The sequence below is a fragment of the Leptosomus discolor genome, chromosome 14 (genome assembly GCF_034619465.1).
Source record: "Leptosomus discolor isolate bLepDis1 chromosome 14, bLepDis1.hap2, whole genome shotgun sequence".
In the NCBI taxonomy this organism is placed as follows: domain Eukaryota; kingdom Metazoa; phylum Chordata; class Aves; order Leptosomiformes; family Leptosomidae; genus Leptosomus; species Leptosomus discolor.
In genome coordinates, this window is record NC_141404.1 from 8,875,670 (window position 1) to 8,889,969 (window position 14,300).

Below are 14,300 nucleotides of genomic sequence, written 5' to 3' on the forward strand. Positions count from 1 at the left end.
TCTACTCGACTGATAAAGCTGAGCCCTAATTTGAGTAAATGAAGCTTTGCTAAGGTCAGTTTCTGGAAAATACTGTTATGGAAATGTTCAGATGTCTATGCCAAAATAAAATTTCCAGGGAGATCCTCCTGGTGACTTCTCACCCCATGGCCTCCTGTTGGAGACTTACTACAGTTCCAAAGCTTTGTTTCTCCTGCTTTCCAGTAGCTACAGAATCAATTGATGTCAGTCTGGTTTGTCAAGGTCACGCTAAAAAAGAAGACCATACAGATGGTAGAGATATTATTGGTCCCCCAAGAAGGAAATGGCTTCAACTGAACTGAAAAGGACAGTAACAAATACCTAATTGGTTTTAAACAGGTTAATCAACTGAACACTTAATTCCTTAATAAGAAAGAGTTAAACCAAGTTCAGGGTTGCTCATACTCAGGGCTCTTTCCTCTGAATGCTGCTATGATTAAAGTTGTGTCAGGTTCACATTAAAAACGTCTCAAAAGCATCAGCCTGCCAGAGCCATCCACCATGCTGCACAAATAACAGGCAAGAGCGTTCTTTTTTTAGGGGCGCGTGCAGATTTATCTCCAATAAATGTCACTTACTCTCGGTCAGTGGAATGGAGATGACGACACCGTTCCCTGTCCCTACCCAGAGGCGGTTGCCAGCAATGAGCAGGGCTGTAATCCGCACGAATGAGAAGCCCAGTTTTCCAGTGCCTAGTAAGCATGCATAAGAATTGGAGAGTCAGTTATGACTTTGAGCAAGGTCTGCTAATGAATTTTGATTTCTCTCTGACCTCAGTAAGCAACAGACCATTTACTGACAGTCCCTACTGCCTCACCTAGCATCTTGCTGACGTAAGGCTCAATGTCGACGTCTTGCAGATGTTGATGGCTGTGGGCATGGTAAAGCCTCAGAGTGGAGTCCAGGCGGATAGAAACCCATACTCCATCTCCAATCCATGCCAGCTGTCGCACCTGACTCTCTCGCCGAGGGTGGGCATCAAAGGATTTCTGAAATGCCAAACAGGTGGACCAATGTGAGTTCACAAAAGGTTTGCCATTATCTACATGTATACTCCATTTTCCTCAACGGAGATCACCTTTTTGGGTTTCAAAGCTCTTGGAGAAAATGTGTTAATGCCAGCTGACCTCAGAAGTTCATTACAGCATACAGAAAATTCCTCCCTTGAAATGATGAGCTCTACAGCAGCTCTGCAGAGATTATGGTCTTTGCAGACAACTTCAGGAGCAAGAACATTTAGAAGCCAAGAGCTTTCAATATGCTTGGTAGAAAAGGAAAACACACAACTCCAGTATAAACTCCAAAGATCAAACTGCCTTGGCTCATGGATGTGAACCTCAGATCTGGCACTTCTCCTCCCTTTCATTAGAATTATTCCAAGCACTGTCAAATAGGTTTGTACCAACACCACTGCAGTCAATTTCAACCAAAAAATTCTAAATGTAATTTTTTTTCTTAGGCAACTGGCATCACTGGGGCTTGCTAACTACTCTTTCTTTGTGCCACAATGCCTACAGATGGAGAATTCTCAGACCACATATGAAGGGCAGCTGTAAAGCGCGCACATTTGTACAGTATGTGGCCTAATAGACTCAGTAGTAAAGGCAAAGAAAATGCTCAGTTTAGACTTATCTAAAATTTAAGCTCTACAAAGGGAGGAATGAATAAATACCCGCCTGGCAGACTGGGTCATAATGTGACCCAGATTGACAGTTTGGGTCCTACAGTCACCAATGACCAGACAAATGTTTTGTCTTTCCATACACTGCAGCAGAAATCAGCTATAACAATAAATACGACACAAGCATGTGCATGCATACGCACACATTTGCTCTCTTACCTCAATCTGCATTGTCTTAGGCTGGATAACGTGGATTTTGTTCTTGTAGCCACACCAGACTCTATCATACACAACAGCCATGCAGCGGATGGAATGGTGAGTGTGACCGAGGTCCATTAGGTGGTAATTACTGAGATCCCACTGACCATCTATGGTGAAAAACAAGTGTGGAGAGATGCATCTCCTTCATGACACAGCAGTATACAATACGAATCATCTACCTTTCCACGTGTATCTAGGTACGCAGGCTTAGCTCATACTCAAATGTTCATTTTGTTTATGCCCGTGAACTTCCCATGAATGCACAGTACTAATTTGAGGACAGCCTCATACTTACAAAACACATGGCAATGAAGTTTAGTTTTGTCGTCTGAAAGCTCTCAAAATCAGGCTTTTATCATAATGAAGTGAACAGGCTTCTCTAACAAGTACAACAAAAACAGCAGGGGAAGAAGAAAGACAGCCTAACATGACTATACAGAAACTTAAAAGGAACACAGCCCTTGTGGTGAGGCTTCCTCGTATCACAGACGGACAACCTCATTTCCCCAAAGTGTCAAATCACAGATAAGGAACCAATCTCCCTTCTCTCACACTTATTTTCTAACTAACCAGGCAGATGCTGTGTCCTTCACAGACAGGTGGCTTTTATGTCATGAAGCTTTCTCCTATTTCTGATGGCAACAATTTTTATGTGTCAGTGGCCCAATCAAAATTTAGATTACACAAAACTAGAAATCTCTATATTTCACTTGCTGGATAAACTGCTACTCAATGAACAACTAAGAGGAGACTGAGGGGTGACCTCATTAATGTTTATAAATATGTAAAGGGCGAGTGTCAGGAGGATGGAGCTGGGCTCTTCTCGGTGACGGCCAATGACAGGGCAAGGGGCAACGGGTGCAAGCTGGAGCACAGGAGGTTCTACGTGAACATAAGGAAAAACTTTTTCACTGTGAGGGTGGCAGAGCACTGGGACAGGCTGCCCAGAGAGGTTGTGGAGTCTCCTTCCATGGAGACATTCAAAACCCACCTGGATGCGCTCCTGTATGACCTGCTCTAGGTGGTCCTGCTCTGGCAGGGGGGTTAGACTAGGTGATCTTTTGAGGTCCCTTCCAACCTCCGACTTTCTGTGATTCTTAATACGTGAACATTAGTCACAGTTAGCAAATGCCCATGTGCTTTCGGGCATGAACACAGCTCAGGAACTGCTCAAGTCATAAGGAAATAAAGCCTACAACAGTGAAGAGGACAAGAAATACAGAATTCAAAAAATACCTTGAAGTGACAAGATCAAGGCACGTCAGATTACTCAAGACATCTCTCTTTTTTGCAACAAGAAAAACTGACCACGTATAATGCAAAGGTTCCATTTATTTGGATTTCCAGACTTCCAGAGAATCCTAGCTCTGCCTGCTGTGTATGCAGTGATCAATTTTTACTGCGTATACAGAGTCTAACTTCTCTGGGAAGCAGCATGCCTATTTGCAGCTGCACAGATGATCTGCCTGGGGAGATCCTGAGCTGTGTGGAGCTCCCCGTGCATGCCCTGTTACAGCTGATTTGTGAACGCTTGCTAACACCGATATGGCCCAAGTGCATTAAACTTCCCAAGCATGCCTCAAACAACAGCACAGCGTATGTATTCCTAAAAGTGTTGCATTTACTGCACATGTGCAACACAGAGCACACACACAGGTTTGTTCCAAAAGGCTTGGGAAATGGTATTCAAGTATGCCTTAGCTGTCTTAGGACAAGGATTACCTGTCTATAATAGCTATGCATTTTAACCATATGTTTGTACTCTGGCAAGCCAGCACCTTTCCTTCTCGACTCAGAATAGCATTTAATCCATTGCTACACTTTCAGCCGAGTTTGGTTTTCTCTTATTACATTGATTCTTACCTTCTCCCCGGTGGAATATGGCTAGTGTTCCATCTGCCAGAGCAACAAGAACCCTCCCTTTCACATGCCTAAAATCACAGGAAAGTAAATACTTAGAAAAATCTGTAGAAGTAAGGGACTAACAAATCCTTTCTGACATCCTTGCACACTATCTTTATGTTCCCTCTACAATTCCCATTCAGTTTAGCATTTGCAGGAACATCCTGCAAGGGCCAAGGGTCATGCCTTCTAATTTCATTGTAGTAAGATCATCCATAAACTTCCTGTTCAGGTTAACTTCTTCCCACTACAAACTCCATCAATTTCAACAAATTCCACCTAATTTACACCCCAGTGAAAGTTTGCCTTTCTCTTCCCCACTTACTTCCTCCTGATACTGATAATCTCATTTAGTACCTTATTCACTGAATTGGGTCTGGTCTGCAGTTGAGCAGGAAAATGGCTTGGTATGAGGCTTTCCAATAACAAAAACCTTGGGAAACTTTCCTCACAAACCAATGCACTTAGAAGAGCAAAGAAAAAGATGACTGTCAAAGAGCTGCTACCCCCATCTAAAATATCGCTTAGGCAGCGAACCCTCCCCTTCAGTGTCCCTTGGCACGCATACTTACACTAGACTCAGTACAGAGTCCTTCAGCTTTATCGAGTGCAGACACTTCTTCCAGTTGGATACAGCCGAGTGCACATAAAGCCTGTGAGAAAGGACAAACCGTGGAGGGTTAGCAGCAAGGCCCCACACCTGCAGCCTGACTAGGCTTGAGTCTTTTTCTTCTGGTAGGAAAGGGGGACGTTAGGCAAAAAACTGAGGTTAAATCCCTCTGCCTATGATAAGCCAAGGGCTCAGAACAACAACGAGCAATGAAAACCTACTCCAGAAACAAGAAGTGAACTAAAGGTGTGTGGACATGAACAATGGAGCCCAGAGAATGGAGGTCACAAAGAGATCTGCCAGGCCAAGGGGAACCTACCAGCCGTTCTGTGCTCCCAGCCACATGGTGGGGGCAGCACTGTTGCAAGTCCCAGCAGCATCCCCATTCAACTCCTGATCTGGCAGTGTTGTGCTTGACTCTGTCTTCAGCTGCCCATTCTCCCTGAAGAGGCAAAGGAACATTGTTAGAGGCTTTAGTAGCAGCAATACCCACCTATCCTCACAGTCTGGCATTCACAAGCAGGTAAAGGCCTTTGTATACACAAATAGCTTCCTTCTCTTCAGTGTTTTTTAATTGCTTCACTTCTGAATCTCCAACTTGCAAAACTTTCTTTTTTCCCTACCGATACAAATAGCAAGTACTCCAACTCTACAGAACTTAACTTAGTGTTTGGCAGTACTACTACATAAACAATGCAGTACTACTACATAAACAGGATTTTCTCTGTTCATTTCCAACTTCAACAGAAACAACTTGATCATTTAGGAACAATTTCTATCCAAGACTTCCACCTTGCTCCTCAAGCCATCACATCAGACTTATCACATCAGTCTTAAGAATTTTTGGCTGGTGAATATGCTTTCTTCATTATCTTTACAGACCTTAAAAGGTACTAGAATAAATCAATCATCATTTTTACACATGAATCAATAAGCTCCTTCAGTCAGAACATTAAGTGTACATGTACTTTGGAAGAGCTGTCTCAACAGCAGGTCTAAATTCATACTGAGAGATCAAATATTTGCACTTAAAGAGCTGACACTGTCTGCTGGAGGCTGAACCATGTTTATTTTAATTTCATTTCTTTCTCTCCCTATTATCCCATCTGTTATGGTATTTTGCACAAAACTGAAAAAAGTTTGACACTTTACCAGAAGCTCAGGCTGGTTCTCATATCAGAAAGTTTATGAAAACAGAGCTGATAAATAACTGAACTGGCACTTTGGCCCCAGACTGCCTACCCGTTCTGCCTAAGAGGTGCCTGTGCAGGGACTGGATCTGTAAACACGTGCTCCGTGAGGGGCCCAGGCCGGGCCTGAGCAGGCTCTGCCTCGCTTGTGCCGTTCTCCGATACCTCTGTAGCTTCTGTTGCCTCCTCAGTAGACTGGGATTGGTTGATCTTCCCATTGCAGACAGCAGCCACCTCACCTAAAAGACAAAGAACAGTGTAAGACATACTGGAGAAGGACCTGGTAAGCTACTCTACAGAAATCAGGCCGTTGATTTTTTAATCTATCCTTCCTTGCCAAATTCAATCAAGCCCTGAGCCTGCACCACAGACTCAGCTCGTGCAGTCTTTGCTCGAATGGGGAACAGAGGCTATTTTAAAGTTAGGCACAATCTATGACTAGCAAAACATCAGAAGTTCTCCAAGGCTGCCCACTGCAGTATGGAGTCACAAAGGGCATGATAGTTTTCATACAGGCTTAACTGACTTCACAAGAAGACATGGGTCAGAGGAGAAAGCAATAAGAAAAGAAGCAACTGTAGCAGGGCAAATATATCACCTGTCCAAAATACTCTGCTATATGACCCCTGCAACCAGACTGCAGGATGTAGATTGCTCAGAGAGAAAAGGAGGGCTCTAAAGAGAAATGCACCAAAAGTGCCTTTGGTCTTCCTGTACCACATCAAGAAACTTCTCGAGGCTTCTGAAATAGTTAAATCAGGGACAAGGATGCGACTGCAAGACTGTAAGCTTGTATGGGACTAGCTATAATTGCCATTAAGTTTTATGACCCAAAACTCACTCTGTCCCTTGTCCAGCACAGGTGTGTCACCACGCGAGGAGCAGTTGCTTCGTGGCACATTGCAGCGGGTTGCACAGCCCACCAGAGTGATTCCTGCCAAGACACCATCTGTTCCAGATGACTCTTCAGGATTTAGATCTCCCTCCAGAAAGATCTCGCCTGGAGGATAATCACTCTCACTGGCCGCTGAAGGGCAAAGAACAGATTCTCCCATAAATCTAGTTGTCACTGCTAATTTAAATGTAGCAGTAGTCCTGAGGTAACCATACGGATGGAAGATGCTGACCCTCAGGGTTCACAACCCTGAGGAGGCACCACAGCATGAGTCAGTATCACGGCAAATTGCCTCATCCCTAGCATCACCATCCAGGCCAGCTACAGAGCCCTCACAAATTTGGGCAAGGCTCACTTTTGCTCCCAAGAACCATCGTTTACGTGCCAAAGGAAACACTTACTAAACATTCAACAGTGCAGGATCTCCACAGAAAGGTCCTACAAGAAGGCAAGATCTGAGTTATGGTTTTCAGAGACAACTGCAGAATGCAGGAGGGTCCAACGGTTAGATCTGAAGCGAGGATGCCACATTTGTCACTCCTCAGTGGAGCAGGTGACCCTATGCAGATCACAGCCAGTGCCTGGGCCCCACTTACCAGGAATGCTGGAGATGCAGAGCACATGAGCATTGCAGACAGTGAACTGGTCCACTACTGTGCCAGGCTGATTCGCATCAATAATGACAACTTTACTTGTTGACAGAGTACTGGTGAGAATCCAGACACGACTGGACGTGGCATCCATTTCATGGAGCTCCTTTGCCTTCAGAAGAGTAAACACACAGGTAGAATCAGTGGTCTTCTCAGATCAGACTGAGCATATTAGTGCTTGGCAACATTTACCCATGCAAATACTACAATGGTGGTTTCAAAGAGCTAAGTCTCTTCCCAGCTGATGCAAACAAACAATATGAGCTATGCAAATTTCATTCACGTTGCCGCACTAGTATTTGGAACACTGGCCAAAGAGCCTATCTGGCTCCTTAGGACAAGAGGAGTTTGGCCATTAATTTCCTTCTGAGATGTCTGACTAATGTATCACTGAACATTCACTTCAGACAGAGCACCATGGAGCTGGGATGCACTCAACCTACCAGCTTCAGCGAGCTGCTCTCAGAAGACTACAGGGCAGCAGCGTAAGATAAATGTGGAAAAAAAACCCCACAAAACAGAAAGGATAAAATATTGTATTATTATCTGCAAATTACAGTTTGGTTCTTAAAAAAACCCAAACACTTAAGACTACTAAAAAACAGAGCTAGAATAAATCTCAAGAGCTTCAAATTCTGAACCAGACAGACACACGGACTCTGCTGTATCAATGTTCTTTTTAACAAAGCTTTGCCTGATTTTTATTTTTTTTTCAATTTAGAGTGATGAGGACGCTATAATCTTGCTAGCACCCTCATCAAGCACTTAACTACCCTTATTATTAGGATTTTTTTCAAAATTCCAAACATTTCAAAAGCAGAAGTTGGAAAGTTTTGACCAAATCACACAGAAAGTTACTGAAGAGCCAGAATATCACAACTGTGCCCCACAAGATAATGCCTCAGAAGTACAAGTTAAAGCATTACATAGCATAGTACAAAGGTATTGAGAGAGGGGGCATGTCAAGGATGGAACGAGAAAAAACACCAGAGGGGGAAAAAAAGAATACATTTTCTTTTCTGACCTTTTTATTTTCAGGAGATGTATGGTTACTTTTGTTGTTCTCGCCTTCCACTTCCCTATCACAGGTGAGGGGATCACGTCCAGGATCCAGTTTCTGCCCATTCCCAGGCTCCTGCTCCAAAGGTCTCCATCCCGTGAGATTGACTCCAGCTGCACACCACAGCTAAGTAACAGAAACAGGAATCTTAAACTAAGAATTCTGGAGGCTCCAGGGTCTCTAAATTCAGGCACCTTTGTAGAGAACTGTGGGCACATGTCAACCACCCAAAATATTTAGTTGGAAACAACAGATCCTGTTGATTACTACTAGAAGACATAGTCATATTTGATGGAGGGAAGATAAAGGTTCTCTGTTTTTTTAACAGATGTGACTAAAAGATTTAAAGAAAATAAAGATAATCAGGTGCATAACTGAAAACAGGCTTCTGAAATGTCCTAATTTTTTCTGACTCTGGGGTCCTGAAGTCATTGTAGCAAAGCAAGCAAGACATGGCAGATGTTACTAGCTCAGGGTACAATAAGCATGACTACTTCACTAAAATTGACAGTGACTGCTTGGCTGAGGATGCACATTCAGTCCACTCCTGTTCCCTGATCCCCCTCCCATCCCTTGCACTCTTCTGCTTCCTCACACACTCTCTTGCCCAAAAATCAGTGTTTGTCTGATCTTAGAGAGCTATTTAAAGAACTAAGACAGCAAAAAGGAAGTAAAAAAAAAATGGAAAAGGAAAAAAATCAGCTGGTTTAGTTAGGGATAGGGATAAATCCACGTAACAAGCATAAAGTGAAAGAAACACTGCATATTTTCTGAAATCAAATTTAGCTAACTGCCTGTGAGCTATTTCCAATTGTCCAGATTGACAGACCAGAGAGGTGGGCCCTCCTGTGAACCTCATGAAGTTCAACAAGTGCAAGGTCCTGCACCTGGGTCGGGGCAATCCCAAGCACAGATACAGGCTAGGCGATGAGTGGATTGAGAGCAGTCCTGGGGAGGACTTGGGGGTGCTGGTGGGTGATAGGATGAACATGAGCCAACAGTGTGCGCTTGCAGCCCAGAAAGACAACCGCATCCTGGGCTCCATCAAAAGCAGTGTGCCCAGCAGGTCGAGGGACATGATTCCCTCCCTCTGCCCTGGCGAAACTCCACCTGCAGTGCTGCATCCAGCTCTGGGGCCCCCAGTGTAAGAAAGCCATGGACCTGCTTGAGCGAGTCAAGAAGAGACCACAAAGATGCTCGGGGGGCTGGAGCACCTCCCCTGTGAGGACAGGCTGAGAGAGCTGGGGTTGTTCAGTCTGGAGAAGAAAAGGCTCCAGGGAGATGTCATAGCGGCCTTCCAGTGCTGAAAGGGGGCTACGGGAAAGGTGGGGAGGGACTCTTGATCAGGGAGGGTAGTGATAGGATGATGGGTAACAGTTTCAAACTGAAAGAGGGGAGATTTAGATTAGATATTAGGAAGAAGTTCTTCACTACAAGGGCGGTGAGGCACTAGAGCAGGTTGCCCAGAGAAGCTGTGGTAGTGTTCAAGGCCAGGCTGGATGGGGCTTGGAGCAACCTGGTCTAGTGGAAGGTGTCCCTGCCTATGGCAGGGGGGTTTGAACCAGATGATCTTTAAGATCCCTTCCAACCCAAACCATTCTATGATTCTATAGTTTTTTAGAGGAATGCTGGGAACAGGACTTCAGAAACAAATACTGGATGTACCCAAAACCATAAAGGAAAGATGCTGATCAAAATATTACCCAAAGACCACATCAATCTTCTAGAAACAACTAACAGCGTAAGTATTTTCTTACAACTTAAACATCACAATGACATCCTAAAATCAGCTCTGCCTGTTTCAAAACAATATAGCAGATAACTGTGCTACCTGCAGCAAGACAACCATCTATTCTCAACTACAATTCCACTCAAAATATTCCAGTATGGATAGACACAGCTTCACAAAAATCTGCTCTAGATAATTTTGGCCTGTTACTAGTGAATCCTGGTCAACAGTGGAATCTACAAAAAGAGTGATGTAATGCATTTTTACTTTCACCTGCTTGTTTTCATGAATTTTTATATCGTTTTGTATTATACCGTAAGGAGTCTTAGCACAACCTTCATAAGCATAAAATGTTGCTGATTATAAGAGTAGTCTCAAAAAAGCATAAGATGTAAGACAGAAGCATGGGACCTGGCAACTAGAATCAGCTGAGAAACTATGTCCTTACAGAGAGAGGTACTGTTCCCTACACACACAAGAAAAAAGGAATAGAAGACAGACTTTGTAACATATAATGTAAAAAAAAAATACAGACTGTTGTAAAAATTGCACATTTAGAGACCAAAACTCTTTGCTTATTCCATGTCCCCTTTCTGGACTGGAATAGTACACAGAGACAACGTACCTTCATGGTTGGGTCCTTCTCTACTAGTGGGCGACAATATACAGGCACTGGGACGTTTTTCATGCGAGTGTCTTCCTGACCACCATTGGGACTCAGCTGTGGGGAAAGAGAATATGAAAAAGATGGTACAAAGCTGTAAACACCAGGCTATGGTAAGAGAGACGCAACCATGTTGCAGAACCAAACTTACCAGCCTCAGAGACGGGCGCTGCTGAGGCTTTGTCTCACATTTTGTACGTCTCACAATTTTGTACGAACCCCTACAGGGATGAGAGCAGCTTACCCAAGAGACTGCCTCTCCCACCATGATACGGTACCTCATTTATGGTCTACAGAAGCTATACATGGCACTGCTGATGGAGAAAGGGTTGTCAATGGATGCTCCCTGCAAAGAACACTAGTGTTCCCTTCCACCATGGCCTGAAACTCATCCACTTTCAAGCCCCATTGCAAGAATCCTTCCTTTCAGGTGATCTTTGACGAGTTATATGAATCATAGGCCAACAAATGAGGCTGATGACAATTTATTTTATGTTACGGCTGGGGAGAAGCGGAAGCAAACTGCACTGCACTTGGTGTTTACATGAAACGATTGTTAGAGTTCTCAGAGTATAAATTAAATACCTAATGTTCAAGCCTGATTATAGTAACAAAGGAAATAAAACAAGTACTGGGCTCTAGACAAAATAGCTTAATCACTTCTGGCTTTGGGTAGCTTCTTTCAATACCTTCATGCAGAGAAATGCCCCCTCCATTGACATCAGTGGATGCACAGCAGATATTACTTTGATCTCTGCCTACAATTATCATACAATAAAACATGCATACAATACCTCTACACGAAATATTTAAGGACTGAGGCTAAGGTTACTAGTGGGAGAGTTAGGTCTTCCCTGGTTTCCCCTCAGAGTGGTCCCTACCTGCTTGTACTTGGCAGGGAGGCTCCAGCCACAGGCCTGCAATCGCCCATCATCATTCCGCACGTGCTCCCGGACCTGGCGGTACTGCTCCCGCTTCTGCTCGCGACGTGCTGAGGATGTACAGTCACTGAGGAGAGAAGCAACAGCATTACTTCTCAATCTATGGTTAAAAACAGAAGCTGAAGGTTAAGGGAGTGTTGCCACAGCACAGGGAGGAAATACAAAGCAAATCAAATCCATCTTTGAAAACAGATGTAGGAAATCAGAGGGAGAAAAACTCTAAGAAGCAGACATAGGCATACCTAATCTCTAACTCCCTGTTACCTGAGTGATGTGTCAGGCCAAATCATTGTCATCTCCACTTCAATGCTCCAAAAGCCCTTCAGAAACAGGGAGTCAACCTTCCATAAGACCTATGAATCTATAAGATTAGACCAATTTTTGCTTAGCTGTTACAATTTACTGATCTAATGTCTCCATCAGGAAGGCATTTTGAATTCTTCCCCTCTTCATTACCATCAACTATTTATTTTTCTGTCCATTTTAAAGCTTTCTTTGCTGACAAGGAAAATATGCACTAACCACTGTTGCAGCTGCTGGTTTGAACAGAACCACTCCAGTTTTGCACTGACAAAGGTTAAAAGAAAAATTGATCTGTGAGCATTTAAGGTATGTTTTAATATAAACAAAGGCTTTTTGAGTATCAATTCCAGCTCTCAATAGGTTTTTAAAGTATCATTCTAAGGTACAAACAGCGAAAAAATCCAATCCAAAACAAAAACCCCTACATACACATAATGACATATATACTTAGAATAAAAACAACGCCCTGCTAAAACAAAACACTTCCCTGAACATGCTTCCTCCCCTGGGAGGGGATGAGAGAACAAACAGCTTCTGACAGTGGTTAGTCACATCGTTTAATGCACTGCTGAAAAGCACTCAGATACCACACAGTTACTACGATATTGTAATCAGATAAAAAAGAAGAGAATAAAGGCAGCGGGTATCTATAAAATACAAATTTACCCCTCTAAATCCTTCTCCCTTCTCCTGATCTAGCCCCTTCCAAAAAATCTTTCTTATTTCAGAAGTCATAATATTTCACCATCACATTCTCCAAAGTCCTTTCACAAAAACAGACCGCATATGAAACTGTACAACCTCATAACGGTAGAATGCATTCTGGAGACAAGTAAAGCACAGAAGAGTTTTCTCCCTTCATATCAGAGACATAAAGAATAGGGAGAAGACTCCACAGTGGCAACACTTAAGAGGCTTTTTTTTAGCATAGTTAAGATTAAAACCAAATATTGTAACCTAAATGTGCTGTAGAAAGAACTTTTGTCTTCACCTGAACTCCCTGTCAACAGGGCTGGGCAAGTCATTCCACCCTGCTGTCCCAATCCTGCCATCACACTCTACCACAAAAGTCCTACATCATTCTATCACACAGTCTGAAAACACAAGTGCAGAACTAAGGCTGAGGCCAACTCAAGCCTACAGTGGTCCCTGCTGAGAGGAACCATCAAGGCCTGGAAAGCCACAGAAGCGATATGTTAGGAGGACAAAGTTTGCTGAGCCCACCCACATGGTAACTGATGAGCAAAAGATCAGGGAGACAAACCACAAGAGACAGAAACATATTAACACCACACAGCCTTTTTTTTTTTAAAGCGGAAAACAGCTTATTTTAAAAAAAGCTGATATCTGGGAGAGCTGCAGGGGGACCTGGCTTGGCACACAGCATGTGACTCACTCTTCAGGGAAGAACTCCAGGGTGCGGCTGCCAGAGGAGATCTGGCACATGGTGTGACTACGACGCTGGCTGAACCCTGCCGTTGTTGGGGACTTGTAGTGGATGTTCACAGATGGGTAGGTCCTCTTTGCTGGTGGGGGACTTGAGGAAGAGCTGAACAGACGGCTGAAGCTAGGGACAGAAAAAGGCCAACAAATAAGAGAAAAGGTGCCAGGGGAGGCAAGACACCATAGATTCACAACAGGGGAAGGAAGAGGTATGGTATGCAATCAGAGGCTGTAAGCCCTTCATGAAAACTGCCCTACTTCAAACATGGAGCTAAGTTCTCAGTTTGATTGACATAAAGTGTTTTCAGCCTCCAGAAACAGACACCTTCTGAAAACAGCCCTTTATTAAAACTGATTGTGAGTGTATGTATGTTTCCATTCCAGGATACTCATAATCTTTTTCAGCTTGTAAAACAAAACCAATGTGGATGTTCAGATCTGATTTTAACTTCACTAAGGACAAAGGAAGCCCCTGAAGGCAAAAGGGTTCAGCTAACAATGCTTTTAATTCACATTTCATTAATGTCAGAGTCTATTAAGTTGCTGTCTAAAGTAGAAATGGCAATGCTTCCCCTCTTCTTAATCTTACACAAATGACCAAAAAACTTACAACTGCCAAATGGTGGATTTCTTCTTCTCCTGGACGGATGGGTGCTCACGGGAAGCTCTAAGGACAAACACAGCAGAAGCATGTTAATTCCAGCATCTCTTACCCAAGCTTCTGCCAACCAGCAGGCCATTTCCATCAAGGAAACCATGTCAACATTCAGAATTCATTCTATCATGTTTCAAAACACAACAGAGGAAGTGACATGCACAGGTCTTTAATGTAAGCACATCTGACCACTTTATGTTTCAATGTTGATGTGAAGTGCAAGTAAGCGTGTTCAATTAGAAGTTTATCAACTCCCTGCAATGTTAGCATTGCCACAGTACTACTCTGGTAACTACAAATCCCAGCATTATATTCACTTCAAGCCACAGCCTTCAGAATTCATTTATCAGAAGCA

At 43.5% G+C, this 14,300-nt stretch overlaps 1 protein-coding gene across 3 annotated transcripts in view; it reads right to left on the reverse strand.

Moving 5' to 3' along the window:
- The window catches only part of MAPK8IP3 (mitogen-activated protein kinase 8 interacting protein 3), a 79,046-nt gene that overhangs the window by 6,848 nt on the left and 57,898 nt on the right, over positions 1-14,300 (reverse strand). For all 3 annotated transcript variants that reach the window (XM_086473071.1, XM_086473069.1, XM_086473070.1), the window contains 14 exons: positions 13,901-13,957; positions 13,244-13,414; positions 11,485-11,611; positions 10,565-10,660; positions 8,175-8,336; positions 7,097-7,262; positions 6,447-6,632; positions 5,658-5,844; positions 4,735-4,857; positions 4,378-4,458; positions 3,767-3,834; positions 1,862-2,010; positions 839-1,010; positions 600-713 (listed from right to left, as the gene is read on the reverse strand). In XM_086473071.1, the coding sequence (XP_086329197.1) occupies positions 600-713; positions 839-1,010; positions 1,862-2,010; positions 3,767-3,834; positions 4,378-4,458; positions 4,735-4,857; positions 5,658-5,844; positions 6,447-6,632; positions 7,097-7,262; positions 8,175-8,336; positions 10,565-10,660; positions 11,485-11,611; positions 13,244-13,414; positions 13,901-13,957 (1,859 nt within the window). The remainder of the gene's footprint in view (positions 1-599; positions 714-838; positions 1,011-1,861; positions 2,011-3,766; positions 3,835-4,377; positions 4,459-4,734; positions 4,858-5,657; positions 5,845-6,446; positions 6,633-7,096; positions 7,263-8,174; positions 8,337-10,564; positions 10,661-11,484; positions 11,612-13,243; positions 13,415-13,900; positions 13,958-14,300) is intronic.